At 40.9% G+C, this 17,262-nt stretch overlaps 2 protein-coding genes across 3 annotated transcripts in view; one reads left to right on the plus strand and one right to left on the minus strand.

Annotated features, from left to right (window-relative positions):
- The window catches only part of TMTC1 (transmembrane O-mannosyltransferase targeting cadherins 1), a 255,645-nt gene that overhangs the window by 52,622 nt on the left and 185,761 nt on the right, over positions 1-17,262 (plus strand). The window lies entirely within an intron of this gene.
- LOC110580929 (60S ribosomal protein L32-like) lies at positions 150-603 on the minus strand. Its single transcript, XM_044914903.1, has one exon. The coding sequence runs from the start codon at positions 601-603 to the stop codon at positions 196-198; it is 408 nt and encodes a 135-aa protein (XP_044770838.1). The 3' UTR covers positions 150-195.

Below are 17,262 nucleotides of genomic sequence, written 5' to 3' on the forward strand. Positions count from 1 at the left end.
GAGAGAGAGCACGAGCAGGGGGAGAGGCAGAGGGAGAAGCAGGCTCCCCGCTGAGCCAGGAGCTGGACATGGGGCTCGATCCCAGGACCCTGGGATCATGACCCGAGCCGAAGGCAGATGCTTAACCATCTGAGCCACCCAGGCGCCCCGTTTTATGGTTTTATTAACACAAATATGATGTGCACAATAAGCTGTCTATTCATTTTCTTCGCTGCGCAGCCTGGCGTTGGGATTGGTGACCCTGATTGCCAGCTGGGCTGCTGTTGCCACAATAGCTTTGTGGTTCTTGGAGGAGACACTGTGAGCAATCTGTGCACGGTAAGATTTGTTGCACATCAGCAGCACTTCAAGCTCCTTGATGTTGTGGACTAGGAACTTCCGGAAGCCACTGGGCAACATGTGCTTTGTTTTCTTGTTGCTCCCATAACCAACGTTGGGCATCAAGTTCTGGCCCTTGAATCTTCTGTGCACCCTATTATCAGTGCCTCTGGGTTTTTGCCAGTTGTGCTTAATTTTGACATATCTGTCTGACTGGTCCCGGATGAACTTCTTAGTCCTCTTTTTAACGATCTTGGGCTTCACCAGAGGTCTGAGGGCAGCCATGATGCCCAGTAACAGATGGCTGCCACCTCTGCAGGCAGCGCCGAGGAAGAGAGGGGACCTCATTGTTGTTTTTATTTCCAATTCCCTGATAACATATGATGTGGAACATCTTTTCATATGCTTATTTGCCATCTGTATATTTTCTTTGGTGAGGTGTCTGCTAAGGTCTTTGACCCATTTTTTAATTAGATTATTTGTTATTGTTGAGTTCTAAGAGTTCTTTATATATTTTGGATAATAGTCCTTTATCAAATGTGTCTTTTGAAAACATTTCCTCCCAGTCTGTTTTCCCATTCTCTTAACATTATTTTTCACAGGGCAAAAGTTTTTAATTTTAATGAAGTCCAGCTTATCAGTTATTTCTTTCATGGATCATGCCTTTGGTGTTTTATCTAAAAAGTAATCTCCATACTGAAGCTCATCTATGCTTTCTCCTGTGTTATCTTCTAGGGGTTTTATAGTTCTGTGTTTTACATTTAAGTCTGTGATCTATTCTGAGTTAATTTTTGTGACGTCTATAAGATCTGTGTCTAGATTTATTTTTTTACATATGGATAGCCTGTTGTTCCAATACCATTTGTTGAAAAAGAGTATCTTTCCTTCATTGTATTGCCTTTCTCTTTTGTCAGAGATAAGTTGATCAAGTTTATGTGGGTCTATTTCTGAAATCTTTATTCTGTTCCATTGATCTATTGTCTGTTCTTTCACTAATACAATACTGTCTTCATTATCGTGGCTTTATAGTAAGTCTTGAAGTTGGGTAGTGTTGGTCCTCCAACTTTATTCTTCGCCTTCAACATTCTGTTGGCTGCTCTAAATTTTTTGCATCTTCATATAAACTTCAGAATCAGTTTGTCAATATCCACAAGACAATTTGCTGGAATTTAGATTAGGATTGCATTTGAATCTACAGATGAAGTTGGGAAGAACTGAATTCTTGTCAATATTGAATTTTTCTGTCCATGAACTTGGAACAGCTCTCCATATATTTAGTTCTTTAATTCAAAATGTTGTAGTTTTCCTCATATAGATCTTGCACTTATTTTGTTAGATTTACACCAAAGTATTTCATTTTTGGGGTTGCTAATGTAAATGGTATCTTGTCTTTAATTTAAAATTTCCCTTGTTCATTGCTGGTATATAGGAAAGCAATTGATTTTTGTATATTAACCTGGTATCCTGCAACTTTACTATAATCGCTTATTAGTTCCAAGATGTTCTTTTTTTTTTTTTGTCTATTCCATTTGATTTTCTACATAGATAATCATGTAGTCTGTTATTCATATCATTAGTTTTTATTTTTATTTTTTAGAGGAGAAACTTTAAGTAAGGAAAGGCTGCTTTTGTTTTTTCCTTTTTTTTTTTTGGTCTGAGAAATTTAAAATATTCAGGCAAATGTGAAAAAATAACATAACAAGCACCCATATTATGTTTGGTCATGTTTATTTCTGGGATTTTTTTTTTTTCTTTTTCCCCCTAAGGAATGGAATTGTATTGGTGTAGCTAGAGTCTACTTTAATAGTGTCTTTGGTCCCATTTCCTTTGCTGTCTCCTCAGAGGTAGCGGCTGTCCTGGGTTTTATGTATACAGGCTGTTTTCTAAGACCACATCTTTCCCATATAAATTATGCTTCAACCTCTGGTTAATCTGGTTATATAGTCAATTTCCACATACAAAAATGGATTGAAAGGTCTTTTTTTTTTTTTTAAGATTTTATTTATTTATTTGACAGAGAGACAGCGAGAGAGGTAACACAAGCAGGGGGAGCGGGAGAGGGAGAAGCAGGCCTCCCTGCTGAGCAGGGAGCCCGACGTGGGGCTCGATCCCAGGACCCTGGGATCATGACCTGAGCCAAAGGCAGATGGCTTAACGACTGAGGCACCTAGGCGCCCTGGATTGAAAGGTCTTATGTGGCTGGGGAGAAAATGTACTCATAGGAATCTCCAGGTTTTGCCCTATTTTGATCTCTCTCTCTTTTTTTTTAAAGATTTTATTTATTTGTCAGAGAGAGAGAGAGCACAAGCAGTGGGGAGGGGCAGAGGGAGACGCAGGCTCCCTGCTGAACAAGGAGCCCAATGCGGAACTCGATCCCAGGATTCTTGGATCATGACGTGAGCCAAAGACAGACGCTTAACCAACTGAGCCACCCAGGCATCCCTGTTTTGATCTCCTTAACCTATAGTGTGTAATAGACCTGAGGAGTATCTTTGTATCTGGAATAATCCAGGGAGATCTAATCTGGGAAAGCCCCAAATTACGTGAGGCTGACTCAGAGATTTCTTGTTTTCTCCTGCTTTCCTGTCACCTTTAACAGCATCTGCTGTACAGCTGATTCTCAGCCCGGGATAGGCGGATGTGGCTGTTCTGGCCCCCTGACCCCAAGACCCTCCTGATTCCTTAGTCCACCTGAACCGACAGGGACTCTTAGCAGTACTCATCTCAGCTTTTGAAGTCTTGCACTGGACTTACAGGTGCAGTCAACATTCTTCCTTGTCCATCTTCTTTTATGTTAGAATTTTTTATGAAATGTCATCACCTCAATGAGTGTAACTTCACAAGTATTTACTAAACACATACTAAATGATGAGGTGACAATTCTCTTATCGGGTGTAATACTGAATTCCAATAACTAATTCTCCAGAGTATATTGAGTATAATTAGTAACAATAACTGACATTCATTGAGTATTTGCTGTATTCACACACTGTTTTAAGAGCTTTACATATATTAACTCATTTAATTGTCATAAGAACTCTATGGTTTGATGCCATTATTGTCTGTATTTTACTGGTGCGATAATGGGGACCCAGGGAGGAGAGGAACTTGCCCTGAATAACAGAGCTAATACGTGAGGAGCCTGCAAGTCACATGCTTGCAGCCTGGCTCCTACGTCTTTACTCTTAAAAATCAATTCACTGTATTTTTCCTCTGCTGGTTTTGGTGAGAAATTTCATAACCTCAAAAAGTGTTCAGGTTGCCAGTTGAAAGATGCTCATTTTTGCAGAATGCGAAAGGTTATATGCATTCATGCCTTTATGAGGGTCCAGCCTCCTGAGGGGGTGTTGGTGTTAACCTTCCATCATGGGCTTTACCTCTGCTCACCTAATTCCCATAGTTCTGGGCTTTAATGAGAACACGTGGGTAGATGATGGGTCATTTAACTATGAAATTATTTTCAACTAGTCTGGAGTAGCCTAGTTATTACGGTAGAAGTGAAATACTGTGGAGAAGCAGAACTCACACAAACAGATCTACCAGATTATGTTCTGACTCTGTTTACAACCAGTTGGAATAGCCCCGGAGGTTCCAGATAATCCCCTGAATCGTGGTACGGTTTAAAGTGGCTATAGAGTCCCAGTTGTGTTAGAGGCAACTCATAAAACTGCTTTTAGTTATGATTACATTGCCTCTGACTTGTCTATCAGAAAATAAATGATTCATTGGCATTTTTAGCTAAATAAAATTCAGTTTAAATTTAAAAAAATAATAAAGTGGCAATAGATGTCTTGAGGCAGAAGGATTCATGCCTCCTAGAAATATTGATCGTAATGGCATCTGTTGTAAAAAGCAAATGATCAATATTGAAATTAAAGTAAAATTAAGTTATTTTTTTTAAATGAGCTTTGTGAAAAATTGCTGGTGGCAGTCCAATATGAAAAGCGTGGCGAATTTGTGTATTCTTACAAAGCCTTTTGCTCCGGTATTTCCATAGTGTGATTCATAGTACATATATTTTTTCCATTTGGTTTGCGGAACTGTCACAGGAACTTAGGATCTTCTAGCTTTACAGCCACAGTCCAGAGGAAGAGCGTACCAAATGTGAGTAGGCAAAAGAAGGACTGATATTCCGGGAAGCGCTCAGGGATTCATCCACGTGAAAAATTCTTACAGGTCTCCTAGAACCCACTTGAAAAAATCAGAGCATGTCAGTTATTCTTCAAAAGGCATGTGGCCTTATTAGAGGCAGGCAGGGGTGCCTGGGTGGCTCAGTCGTTAAGTGTCTGCCTTCAGCTCAGGTCACGATCCCAGGGTCCTAGGATCGAGCCCCGCGTCGGGCTCCCTGCTCAGCAGGAACCTGCTTCTCCCTCTCCCTCTGCTGCTCCCCCTGTTTGTGCTCTCTCTCTGGCTCTCTTTCTCAAATAAATAAAATCTTTTAAAAAAATAAAAAAAAAAAAACCCAGAAACCGGCAAACTGTGTTCAGCAGAAATAAATAAGCCCTGTGGATATCACACTTGTACCTCCCTGAAGTTTAAGAGACACTTGAAAATTGAAGAAGGCAAAAGGCAGTACTGGATTAGGAAAGACTGAATCACAGTTTAAATAGGTACCTTTTGTCTGTTGGTGAGAAAGCAGATGTACCAATGTACATTTTAGGGCACGTTAAGTTCCTGGGTTGAGTGAGAGAGAACAGGGATCATTGCATTCTGCAAACGTACAAAGACTCCAGCCGTAATATCAGAAGCAAGTTATTTTCTTTAGTGAAATGTTGGATATATATCTTTAAAGAAAAATAAGTAAACGTCTTCACGTGCCTTAATGTTCTGAGGAAACTGCAATTAAAAAAAAAAATGGCCTTAGGTTGTCAAAACAAAGAAATGGGAAGCTTCCCAAGAAAAACAATAGACTGACTACAGAGCAATATTGAAACAGGTGAAGAAAAGAACACGATGTGCCATGTACAGAAAAATTATTGATGGCGCAGAAACTGAGGGGAAGACTGATAAGGAGTGAATAGAAAAGTAGCTCCTAAGAAATTCAAGCTCACACCGAGGCATAGAGCCAACCTGATTGCAAATTCTGTCAGGTTGCAACCAGGAGAGGGAGAAGGCAGAATGTGTTCAGAAGATGGAAATTTTTATCAAAATGTGTTAATTCTGGAAGAGAAAGAGACGTGAGTGTGGTAACAGCTGGGACCTTCGTCTACCTCTTGAGACCTCTCTCTGCCATCAAAATGGCTGTTGATCTTTGACCTTAGGGATAAAAAAATGTGATTAATAAATAAACTTCCTAGAGGATATTAAGAGTTCCCCCTTTATTATGGCTTTTATGTCAACCAAAGACATTCTCACAAGTGATGCCACGAGGACAGTGTGACCCTGGGACTGGGGAGGCTGAATCTGGTGAAGGTGGTGACCCTCTCGGAGCTCTGGGAAGGCGGGAAGGAGAGCGTGAGGCAGTGCGGGGGTCAGACCGCCTGTTTCTTTTTTTTTTTTTTTGATTTATTTTATTATGTTATGTTAGTCACCATACATTACATCATTAGTTTTTGATGTAGTGTTCCACGATTCATTGTTTGTGTATAACACCCAGTGTTCCATTCAGTAAGTGCCCTCTTTAATACCCATCACCAGGCTAACCCATCCCCCCTGACCCCCTTCCCCTCTAGAACCTTTGTTTCTCAGAGTCCATAGTCTCTCATGGTTCGTCTCCCCCTCTGATTTCCCCCTGCTTCATTTTTCCCTTCCTACTATCTTCTTCTTCTTCTTCTTTTTTAACATAGCATGTATTATTTGTTTCAGAGGTACAGGTCTGTGATTCATCAGTCTTACACAGTTCACAGCGCTCACCATAGCACATACCCTCCCCAGTCAGACCGCCTGTTTCTGACACACCTCTGCCACCCAGGTCGTCTGCGGCGTGGCAAGTTAGTTCATCTCGTTAGGCCTCCGTTTCATTTGTAAAGTGTACCTGATGGAGTTGTCTTCAGGGTGAACTGGATAATCATCAGTGCCTAGCATTCTGTGTATAATGATGTGCCAGTTGCTTTTTCTTTCCTTATCTCACTTAAGCCTCATAATAACATACCCGGATGGGCTTGATTATTTCCACGTTTTACATATGAGATACCTGAGTTCAGAGAAGATGACTTGTCAGGGGTAACACATATTGTCAGCATTTGAATCCAGGTCTTCCTACACACACGTCCTTGTTCACTGTACTCTGGAGTTTAGCATGTGTAAGAGCAGACACGGGCGCATTATGGGGAACTGACCGCTGAGGACAGGGGTAGGCTTCGTTCTGGAAGGCCTCGGGTGTTAGGGAGTGATGTGGGTGGGTAAGAAGTCAGTTCAAATCCGTGCTGTTGCATTGGGAAGGTGGCATAAAGGGGGTGCGGTGGATAGGGCTTGATGGGGCTGGGGGTGTTGCTTGACGTCACTCTGTACCACTGCCCTGTAATGGTCACAGAAGCTCTGCACCCCTCAGTGTGGCTAACAATAGGAACAAACGTAAAATACCTCTCTTCATCCCCGGATACACGCTAAGCAAGCACTGTGGTAAGAGTTTTATTATTTATTGCTTAGAGAATTTTTTTTGAGATAAGTACTGTTATTATCAACGTTTTATGGATGTGGAAACCCAGGGTGGTAGGTAGCAGAAGTAGGTTTAGAACAGGATTTGTCCGGCCTCGGAGGCAATCTCTGAATCTCCCATGGTGCCTTTCTCTTGGCATTCGGAGACGGATTGGCTGTGAGCCCATCGCTTTATTTTCATCTCCCGATGCTTTCCTACTGCAAGGGTTTACTCAGCCAAATGGCTGTCCTCGCTTCCACTGAACTATATACCTTGTGTTTCTGGCTGCCGTTCTTGTCAATCACGTCTGTATCTTCTCCTTTTCCACTCACTCAGTAATTTCTTCCTGCCTTCGAACACTCTTTCTTAAGCATGCAGCCCGTCTGGTTGTCTCATCCTAAGGCCCATTGCACTTGGTAATGCTTTACTGATTTTGCAATTATCACTTGCTACCATGTATTTGTAACCTTTACTATGTGTGCCCTTTTCAAAAAGATTTTAAAGCCTTTGTGGTGTGTCTTTTTTAAAAAGAAATCCCAACAGTGTTTAATACCTTATCTCACACATAGTTTGTATTGAATATTCTTCAATTGACTAATTCCAGGAAAAGAATATTCTGCTGAAATGAAATAATCATAATATATTTCCTAGCTTCTGGGAATTAGACTAACGTCGCTTGAATGTTGTAGTAGACAACAAGGGATGAACAGAAGAAAATAGCAGCCAAGAAAAACTGTATAGTAATGGAAGGGATATACTGGAGCCACATGGGAATTGACATCCTGGTTTAGAAGAATAGGTCAGCTGTGCCAAAAATCTTTAAATGTGTAACAAAAAGTGGCAAATAAAGTGACTGGGAAAAAAATCTGTGTATGTTTGTATAGCTGCATAGCAGCGTTCCATTGCTTTTTTTGAATCTTAATGGACTCCAAGCATGAGCATTTTTTTATATATTGATTATTATTTGGTTATTGGACTTCTTTCAAGTAAATGAGGGGAGAAAGTAAAATTAATATTAGATTTAGAGACCACTACGTTTTCTTAATAGTACTTGCTTAAAAGGAGCAATTTATAAAGTTTTTTTCTGTTCTTTTTCTTTTCTTTTCTTTTCTTCTTTCTTTTCTTCTTTTTTTGGTTCCAAGAACATAAACCTTACTCTTGGCTGCTTTGCTATTATGTTGTTAAAAATCCACTTGCTAGACTTTTAGACTGTTATTTAGCTCATTTCTTTTTTGAATTAAATTCTCTTTTAGTAAGAGCTAGAGTTCCCTGACAGAAAACTGCAGAAACTAGATTTTCATTAATTTGACTTTACTACTCACTAGTTACTTTACTATTCCAAATTCTGATTCATAACCTACCTCAAGAATATGTAGAGCCCACTCCTGTTACATTTAGTATTAATAAAGATGGTCCTTGCAGGAGGACCTGTTGTTCTTTACTTTGCCTAAAGCAGAGGTTTAAAAAGTCATGCCCAATATTTAAAAATTCTAATAAAAATAATGAACACAATGAGGGCCCTTTTTGAGCAAATACTAAGTGGAATTTCTCATTGTGATCCCTCCCATTTTTATATCCCAAATGAATCAGTACTAAGTTGACATTTAAGATTTTGGAACCTAAGATTTTTACATTATTAGTACAGATTTCCTAGCCTTTATTCAAACTGGGAGCAAGTGAAGGAAGAGCAGGCGAGAAAGTGTTTGCTAATATCAGGAAGTAATGATTTATCTTAGGGCTAATACCCACCATCCTTGGTCCTCTACTGCATGTGGCAATGCTGTCATCCTCTTCTGATCCTTCACAGAGGTGGCTCTAAATGGGGTGGAGTCTCTGCTTGCTTGCAGTAAATCTGACTTTTGGGAAGGAAGAATGGGAGAAAAGAATCGATAAACATCTCCGGGTCTCTAGGCATGGGCATTATTTTGATGAAACTTCCAAGCAGATGTGAAAAAAAGATGATTTTGCAAAGTCTCAAGCTTAGAATCTTAAGTGGCACATATTACTGATAAGACATAGCTCAATCCACCTGCCTCCTAAGAAATGGGGTTGTTTTCCACAAAATGCATTTTGAAAGAAAGCACCGAGCAGGCTATCTGTGGGGGGTCGTTCTTCGGTAGATGAGAGGAGTAATGCTGCTTTTGCAGGGGTTTGATCTGATAGAAATGGTGCAAAACTCACCTTCCCGTGTTTACTTTTTAAATCTTACTTTCTCAGGTTTTCTGAGAATTTGAAATGTTTTCAAAGCCTTTGATTTTATTCAATGACAATAAGTAGATTCGGATTCAAATCCACAAAGCGCTTGTTTCCACTGTGCCCTCTCTGGGGCACTGGTGTGCCCCAGTCCCCACCCTGGGTCCTTACTGGCGTGTCTGCTCTATGTAACCAGCAGGCTCTTGGTGCAGCCTGTGGCCAGCACTTTGGAATTCAGGACCGAGGAAAAGTTTTAATGAAAAGAGGATATTATATTTATCCACTTAGAAGCGTTGGGTTTAGAATATAAATGCCTCAAGTGCAGGGACTTTGTCATTTTTATTTTCCCTCTGTATCTTCAATAATGGGCACAGTGTCTAGGATTGTTGACACGCAGGAATATTTACTGAAGGGATGGAAGGAGACACGGTGTATTGCTCAGAGTCACATCAGCGAAGAGATGGCACATTCAAATTAGGATAATTTGCAGAGGACCTCTTACAGATGAGGGCAGCCACAGCAGAAGAGCTGTTCCCACCCAGAACCTGGGAAGAAAGTCCTGCAGAAAGGTGACATTGGGACGAGTTTGTTGGAGGCATCAGCCCGTCTAGGGTGACCCAGCAAGGAGGGAGTAGGGGCAACAAATACCCTGATCTCTCTTTCCTCTTATTCCAGAGTTCCCCATTGTGAACTAGAGGGTAAGGTGGCCCGTGAGCCAGCCTTCTGGTTCCCGGAGAGTTCTCAGATATGCAGATGGAATTCCCTGCCAAGAAGGAGCTCCCAACTCATCAGGGAGACAGAGGAGTAAGCAAACATTTTAGCATAGTTAGAATAATAAGGAAAAATTATTGAATACCCTCACAAGAACACTATGAGATAGGTACTGTGATGATTTTTACAGATGGAAGCTGAGAGACAGCAAGGGTCACGTAGCTAGTAAGTGAAGGAGTCGAGATTGGGACCTGGGCAGTTTGTCTCTAGGTCTGCTTTGCTGGATTGCAAGAGTTAAACGTGCTTTTCAAACAAAGATGCAGGGAACATTCTGGGGATCTTGTTTAAAACTAGTTCCTGATTTAGTTGGCCTGAGGTGGGGCCTGAGCACCAGCATTTCAAATGCTGTTGAGCTGCTTTGTGTGGTGAGGGATCAAGACTTGGAGAGAGAAAAATGAAGTCCACTCGTAAGGATAAGACTGGTTAGCTCAGTTCAGTTCCATCTCTTTGCCATTCCTTTTCGTGATGTGTGCCATGGGCAGGTTTGCATGATTGTTAAGTCCCAACCAAGCTGGTGAACCTTGCACTGCCCCCGCACCCCCAGGCCCCTGCCCCCCGATTTCAGACATAGGGGACTCCTTTCTAAAGCCGCCATTGGTATAGTCCTTCGGGTCCTGACCAGCTGGGAGGCTGTAGTCAGGGGAGCAGGTGTGGGCAGCCTCCTCCTCCCCACAGGCTGAGTTCAGATGACAATGCTGGAGCTTCGGGACAGACAGGGGCTGCTCTGCGATCGGCTGTCTCCTTCCCCGTCTGAGAGGCTTGCCAGCATCTGGCGCTGCTCGGTTTTGCCTCATGGATTCTCATTCCCTGTCACAGCTGATTAGGGAGCTGGATCTAAACATGGAGCCTGATACTCAAGGCACCACACTGTATCGTTTGTAGTGTGCTCTCTCATTGCAGCCCCCAACTGTCATATTCCTGTGAAGAAACCTCTAGCATCTTCACAAGGCTCCTTTCTCTTTTAAAAGGGTCTCCACTATTGGATGTGTAGAAGCGACTCAACTGTGCGGCTTCAGTTTGAAGCAGAGTCAGTACTCTGCCTAAAACTCGTAATTTGAAAATTATTTTTCCTCTTGCAATGACTAGAGAATTCCATTGCTGCCGGGAGCACCTGCAAGTGGGAAGCGATAAACCCTCAGGACTACACACTGAGAGCAAATGTCAGTGCTTTGGTCCCCTGGGTTCCCAAGCTTTCCGCTTGTGATTTGGGGCTCCCATTTCACTCTAATCCACAGCAGTATATACAATATGCAAAATCTCAGACTTCGTGTTTCAGACAAATCAGTCTGGGACCACAATACAGAGCCCTTTTTTTTTTTCCTTCCTTGGGCTTTGATCACACAGTGCTCTAGCACATGCTCAATAAATCACACGTCAAATGGCTCCAGATGCAGAGCTCCTGCAACATTATGTGTATGGGTTCCTTGCTGTATTTTGACATTTTGGGTGATTTCATCGCCTTTGATGATGCTGTCAGCCTAGTCAGGCTGGAGGAGCAGTGTTATCCCCCTGCTCTGCTCAGCAGTGCCTTCTGGAAGGTTGTGGAGAAGGGTGTTTGCTCTCCTGTTGCCATGTGTACAGGATACATTATCTCTTAACTGCATCTAGTACTGCTTAGAAGCCAAGTAGATATTTGGAAGGGCTAATCTTTTACATGTCCGTTTAATTTCTCAATATAAACAAGTCTTTATAACTGTAGAATAATCTCTAGTTGAGAGCATTGCCTTACTTGGCTTTCTAATTTTTTCTGGTCTGTTGTCGGGAATATTTTTATCATGTGCTGTTGGTACCTAGCGATTATCCCTCTAGTGGTTTGAGGCTATCACGTCGGTCTGGCCAGCACGGAACCAGGGGTGGGACTCTGGATCCTTGAAGGGTAAGAGGTGCAATAGCGGCAGACCTTGTTCTAAAGCTTGATGAGTGTGGAGAGAAGACAGGAAGTATTCTGAAAACAATTGAAGAGAGGCTCGGGCTGGGGGAGCAGAGTTGGACTGTACCTCTGTTTACGTGCTTGTTGGCCAGGTGCCTTATTTCCCCTTGAGCTGGCAGAATCAGATGCAGGTGGGAGGGCGCTTTATTAATAATCTAGGGAGAGCTTCTCTGGGGTTCTTTTAAGGTTGGGAGATGACGTGAAATCTCTGTTACTGAGAGTAAATACCGTGTTCCAATGTCCATGGTGCCTATAAAGAGCAGCCTTTGTGTTACTTATGGTCTCACAGTAAAGATAGCAGATGCAGCTGGTGAGCTGGTTTGAGACGTCGAACAGGCAGAGATGAGGATGGAAATCTGGGCTGTTTCCTCTTCCTTCTCCTTAACTCTCTGCATCTCTGCCTTATAGCCCACAGTGCAGGCTGAAACTCTCTGGGGCTTGCGGTGGCGAGGCTGTGGTGTCCCCTGGGACTGCATTGTTGTTTCCCAGAGCAGTGTTGGATGAACCAGAACACGGTGTATGTTCTGTGATTCCGCTCAGGCCAAATACTTGGCAACCAACTCAGTTGTGTCGTGGAATCCAGGGCCTAGGTGGGTCTGTATATAAACAAACCCTTAGGTCTTAAAAAAGTTGAGAAACCAGAATGGAATTCTTCTCCTTCCAGCAGGCAGCCTGTTCTTTGGATTCGGATGCACTTCTTTGAAATGTCCTTGGCAGAAGGGAAAAAAAATGAAGTTTTGAATTTGTGGATATGATTTCAGCAATTGGGGGTCTTAAATGTCGTTATTTGTCCCTGGACGTCAGCTCCCGTGAGGACTTTGAAAAGCTACTTGTAGAAGATGGAATGCTGTAGCAAATGATAGATTATGGTGACATAGCGGATCAAAGAAACATCTTTCCCGAAACAACAAAATCTTTATTACTGGAGCATCTTGTCTCTGTAGGGCATATAATTAATTATGAACCATGCATAAATAATATATTTTATAGTACTTTTGTCATTTATCTGGCTGTAGTATTTTATAAACATGATTATTCACTGGTAGTCTTTCAATTCTGCCTTTTTACATGATGATCCGGTAATTCAAAATGAGAAATTACTACATTAAGAACTTGGCAGAGATATGGCCAAGTTTTGTGATGAATTTTAGGTTGTCATTTGTAATAAAAAATGTGAACTGTATGGCCCTTCAGCTCATGTTTGTTGGTTCACCTTTGTGAGGTGGTTCATCTTCTTGTTTCCTTTACTTTTAAGTTGTTTTGATTAAAGAATTTTATGAAAATTTATGTGAAGTTTACAGAATTAATAGTACCGTGATTCCTGTGAATCGAGTGTCCTTCCCCCAATCCATTCTCATCCCAACCTTCTCAGAGGTAATACTATCCTGAATTTGTGTTTATTTTCCCCTTTGTTTTCTTTATGGTTTTTACCATAGATGTTTATATCCCTCCCTACATGATAAATTTGTATAAATTGGGTCACGTGACATATATTATTTGGCAGCATGCTCTTTTACTCAACATTATGTTTCTGAGATTCATCTTTGTTATTGCTGGTAACTGTAGTCCACAACCTCCCCAGCTGTGTAATAATCTCTGTATTATGCTGTATAAATTACATAATGGCTCTATCACTATTTATCTAGAACATGTTGGAAAGAAATTTGGGTTTCCAGTTTTTTCTATCACTAATACAGTGCTTTCATGAGCATTCTTTACATATCTGATGCATATGTATTTGGATTTCCCTAGATTGTATTCCTATAAGTGACATTTATCAAGTCATAGGGCATGCATAACTTCATCATTATTAACTAGGCCAGTTTCCTCCTAAAACTGATTGTAACAATAGATACTACATTTAGCGAGCATATGTAATCATGATGCTCCATACTCTTTTTTTTTAATTTGTTTATTTTTATTTTTATGTTCAATTACATAAGACTCTTTTTTTAATTATTATGTTATATCACCATACATTACATCATTAGTTTTTGATGTACTGTTCCATGATTCATTGTTTGCGTATAACACCCAGTGCTCCATGCAGTACGTGCCCTCCTTAATACCCATCACCAGGCTGACCCATCCCCCCACCCCCCTCCCCTCTAGAACCCTCAGTTTGTTTCTCAGAGTCCATTGCGTCTTCATGGATCATCTCCCCCTCCAATTTCCCCCCCTTCGTTATTCCCTTCCTGCTATCTTCTTTTTTTTTTTTTTTAACATGTATTATTTGTTTCAGAGGTACAGGTCTGTGATTCATCAGTCTTACACAATTCACAGCACTCACCATAGCACATACCTTCCCCAATGTCTATCACCCAGCCACCCCATCCCTCCCACCCCCCTCCCCTCTAGAACCCTCAGTTTGTTTCTCAGAGTCCATAGTCTCTCATGGTTCCTCTCCCCCTCCAATATCCCCCCTTCATTATTCCCTTCCTACTATCTTCTTTTTTTTTTTTTTTTTAACTTATAATTTATTTTTTTTTTTAGAGGTAACGGTCTGTGTTTCAACAGTTTTACACAATTCACAGTGCCCACCATAGCATATAACCCCCCCAATGTCTATCACCCAGCACCCCATCCCCCCCCCCCCCCACCACTCCAGCAATCCTTAGTTTGTTTCCTGAGATTAAGAATTCCTCATATCAGTGAGGTCATAGGATACATGTCTTTCTCTGATTGACTTATTTCACTCAGCAGAACACCCTCTGGTTCCATCCCCGTCCTTGCAAATGGCAAGATCTCACTCCTTTTGATGGCTGCATAATATTCCATTGTATATATATACCACATCTTTTTTATCCATTCATCTGTCGATGGACATCTTGGCTCTTTCCACAGTTTGGCTATTGTGGACATTGCTGCTATAAACATTGGGGTGCACATACCCCTTTGGATCCCTGCATTTGTATCTTTGGGGTAAATACCCAGTAGTGCAATTGATGCTCCATATTCTTGTCAGCACTTGATATTGTCAGACTTTAACATTTTGTCAGATTGGTGTGTGTGTGACATGTTGTAACACTGCATTTTAATTTTTCCCCCTAAATACTAATGAGATGGTCCATCTTTTTATATTATCATTGACCACTTGGGTTTTTGTTTTTCTTTCTGTGAAGTGCCTTTTCAAGTCTTGCCAATGTTTTTTTCCTATGGGGTAGTTAATTTTAATGTAGTAGAATTTATCGATCTTTCTTTTATTGTTTGCACCTTTTATGCAAAGCCTTTATTCTGAAGGAATAGAGAAGAAATCCTTCTCCGTTCTGAGGTCATGAAGAGATTCTCTCATATTGTTTTCTAAACATTTTAAAAACAGATTTGACTTTTTATTTTTTTAAGATTTTATTTATTTATTTGACAGAGAGAGATACAGTGAGAGAGGGAACACAAGCAGGGGGAGTGAGAGAGGGAGAGGGAGAAGCACACTTCCTGCGGAGTAGGGAGCCGGATGCGGGGCTCGATCCCAGGACCCTGGGATCATGACCTGAGCTGAAGGCAGACGCTTAACGACTGAGCCACCCAGGCGCCCCTAGATTTGACTTTTATTTTCAGTCTTTACCCGAGTCTTCTTTATTTCCTTTCTTGTTTTTCATGTAAATGACCAAGAATCTCAGTACGATTTGTTGAAGAGTCTAGCCCTTTAACATTAATCTCCAGGGCCTGAACTGTCATCATAAATGAAATTTGTACATATGTTTGTATTTCTGGTTGCTCTTGTGTTCCTTTGCCTTCCTAATGCTCATACTACCTAGTCTTAAATATCATAGACTTAAAGAATCCTAACATCTGCCAAAATAGCTGCTCTGTAGTTTTTTATAGTTGTCTTCCTTAATTTTATGAACCTTTTCTGTCCCTTAAAATTTTAGAAGTTTTTTTTTTTTTAAAGATTTTATTTTATTTATTTGACAGAGAGAGACACAGTGAGAGAGGGAACACAAGCAGGGGGAGCAGGAGAGGGAGAAGCAGGCTTCCCACAGAGCAGGGAGCCCGATGCGAGGCTCGATCCCAGGACCCTGGGATCATGACCTGAGCTGAAGGCAGACGCTTAACCGACTGAGCCACCCAGGTGCCCCAAAATTTTAAAAGTTTTTGATTGGAATTATATTCAGACTAAAGATATCATTTTTGGAGAACTGACATCTTAATGATGTTGAGTTTTCCCATCCATTAACTGGCATATCTGTCCAATTTTTGAGGTCTTCCTAGTGTCTTTACATATGTTTTATAATTTTCTATGTAAAGCTCTTTTCTTCCTAGGCTCCTTATTTTTTGATACTCCTTTTTTTTTTTTTTAAAGATTTTATTTATTTAATTAAGAGAGAGCGAGAGTGAGAGAGAGAGAGCACTCCCAAGCACGAGCCGGGGGGGGGGGGGGGGGAGGGACAAAGGGAGAGGGAGAAGTAGACTCCCCGCTGAGCAGGGAGCCTGATGCGGGCTAGATCCCAGCACCCTGGGGTCATGACCTGAGCCAAAGTCAGATGCTTAGGCGGCTGAGCCACCCAGGCCCCCCTGTCTTTTGATACACTTATAAAAGGTATTATTTAAAAATGACATTCACCAACCTTTTGATGCTAGTATGTAGGAATAAAACTGATTTTTGTGCTTAGATTTTTGTATTTAGCAACATTGCTAAACTCTCTAGTTCTAATAGTTTGTATGTAGAATCTTTTGGGTCTTCTACGTATACAATCCTATCATCTCCAAATTACTTCTTCCTTTCTAATCTTTATAATTTTTACTTATTTTCCTGGTCTCGTGGCTGTATCTCAGAGGTGAAAGAGCACACCCTTGTCATTTCCTGATCTTTAAGAGATTGTGTTATTGATTACAAGCTTAATTGTATTGTGGCCATAGAGTATGGTCTGTAATATACCAGTCTTTTAAGATTTATTTAGACTTATTTTATGGCACATATGTAATTAGCATTTATGGAAGCTTTATGTATTTTCTTCATTTGTGTATGGGTGCAGATTACTGCGGATTTTATTCAGCCAGTTGTCGAAGTATTGTCTGGGGACCCTGGGGTTCCCCCAATACCCTTTTAAGGGGTCTGTGAAGTCAAAATTATTCTAGTAATGATACTAAGACATTATTTACCTTTTTCTCTTGCATTTCCTCATCAGTTTACAGTGGAGTTTTCCAGAGGCTACATGATATATGTTGTTGCAACAAAATAAATGGCAGAAGCAGATACGAGAATACAAGTCATCTATTAAACCAGATATTAAAGAGATTTGCAAAAAATGAAAAAAACAAAGCCTCTTTATAACACCAAATTAATTTGGTTTTAGAAAATGTGTTTATGCTAACATGTAATGGGCTTATTGTTATTTTAAAATTATTAATCAATAAATGTTTTCTTTAATGTTCAGTTTTAATTTCTTACACAGTGGATATCAGTCAAAATAACCTATATAAACAAAAGCTTTTTAGGATTCTCAATTTTTCAGAGTGTAAAGGAGGCCGAAGA

This window comes from Neomonachus schauinslandi, chromosome 5 (genome assembly GCF_002201575.2).
Source record: "Neomonachus schauinslandi chromosome 5, ASM220157v2, whole genome shotgun sequence".
NCBI classification, from domain to species: domain Eukaryota; kingdom Metazoa; phylum Chordata; class Mammalia; order Carnivora; family Phocidae; genus Neomonachus; species Neomonachus schauinslandi.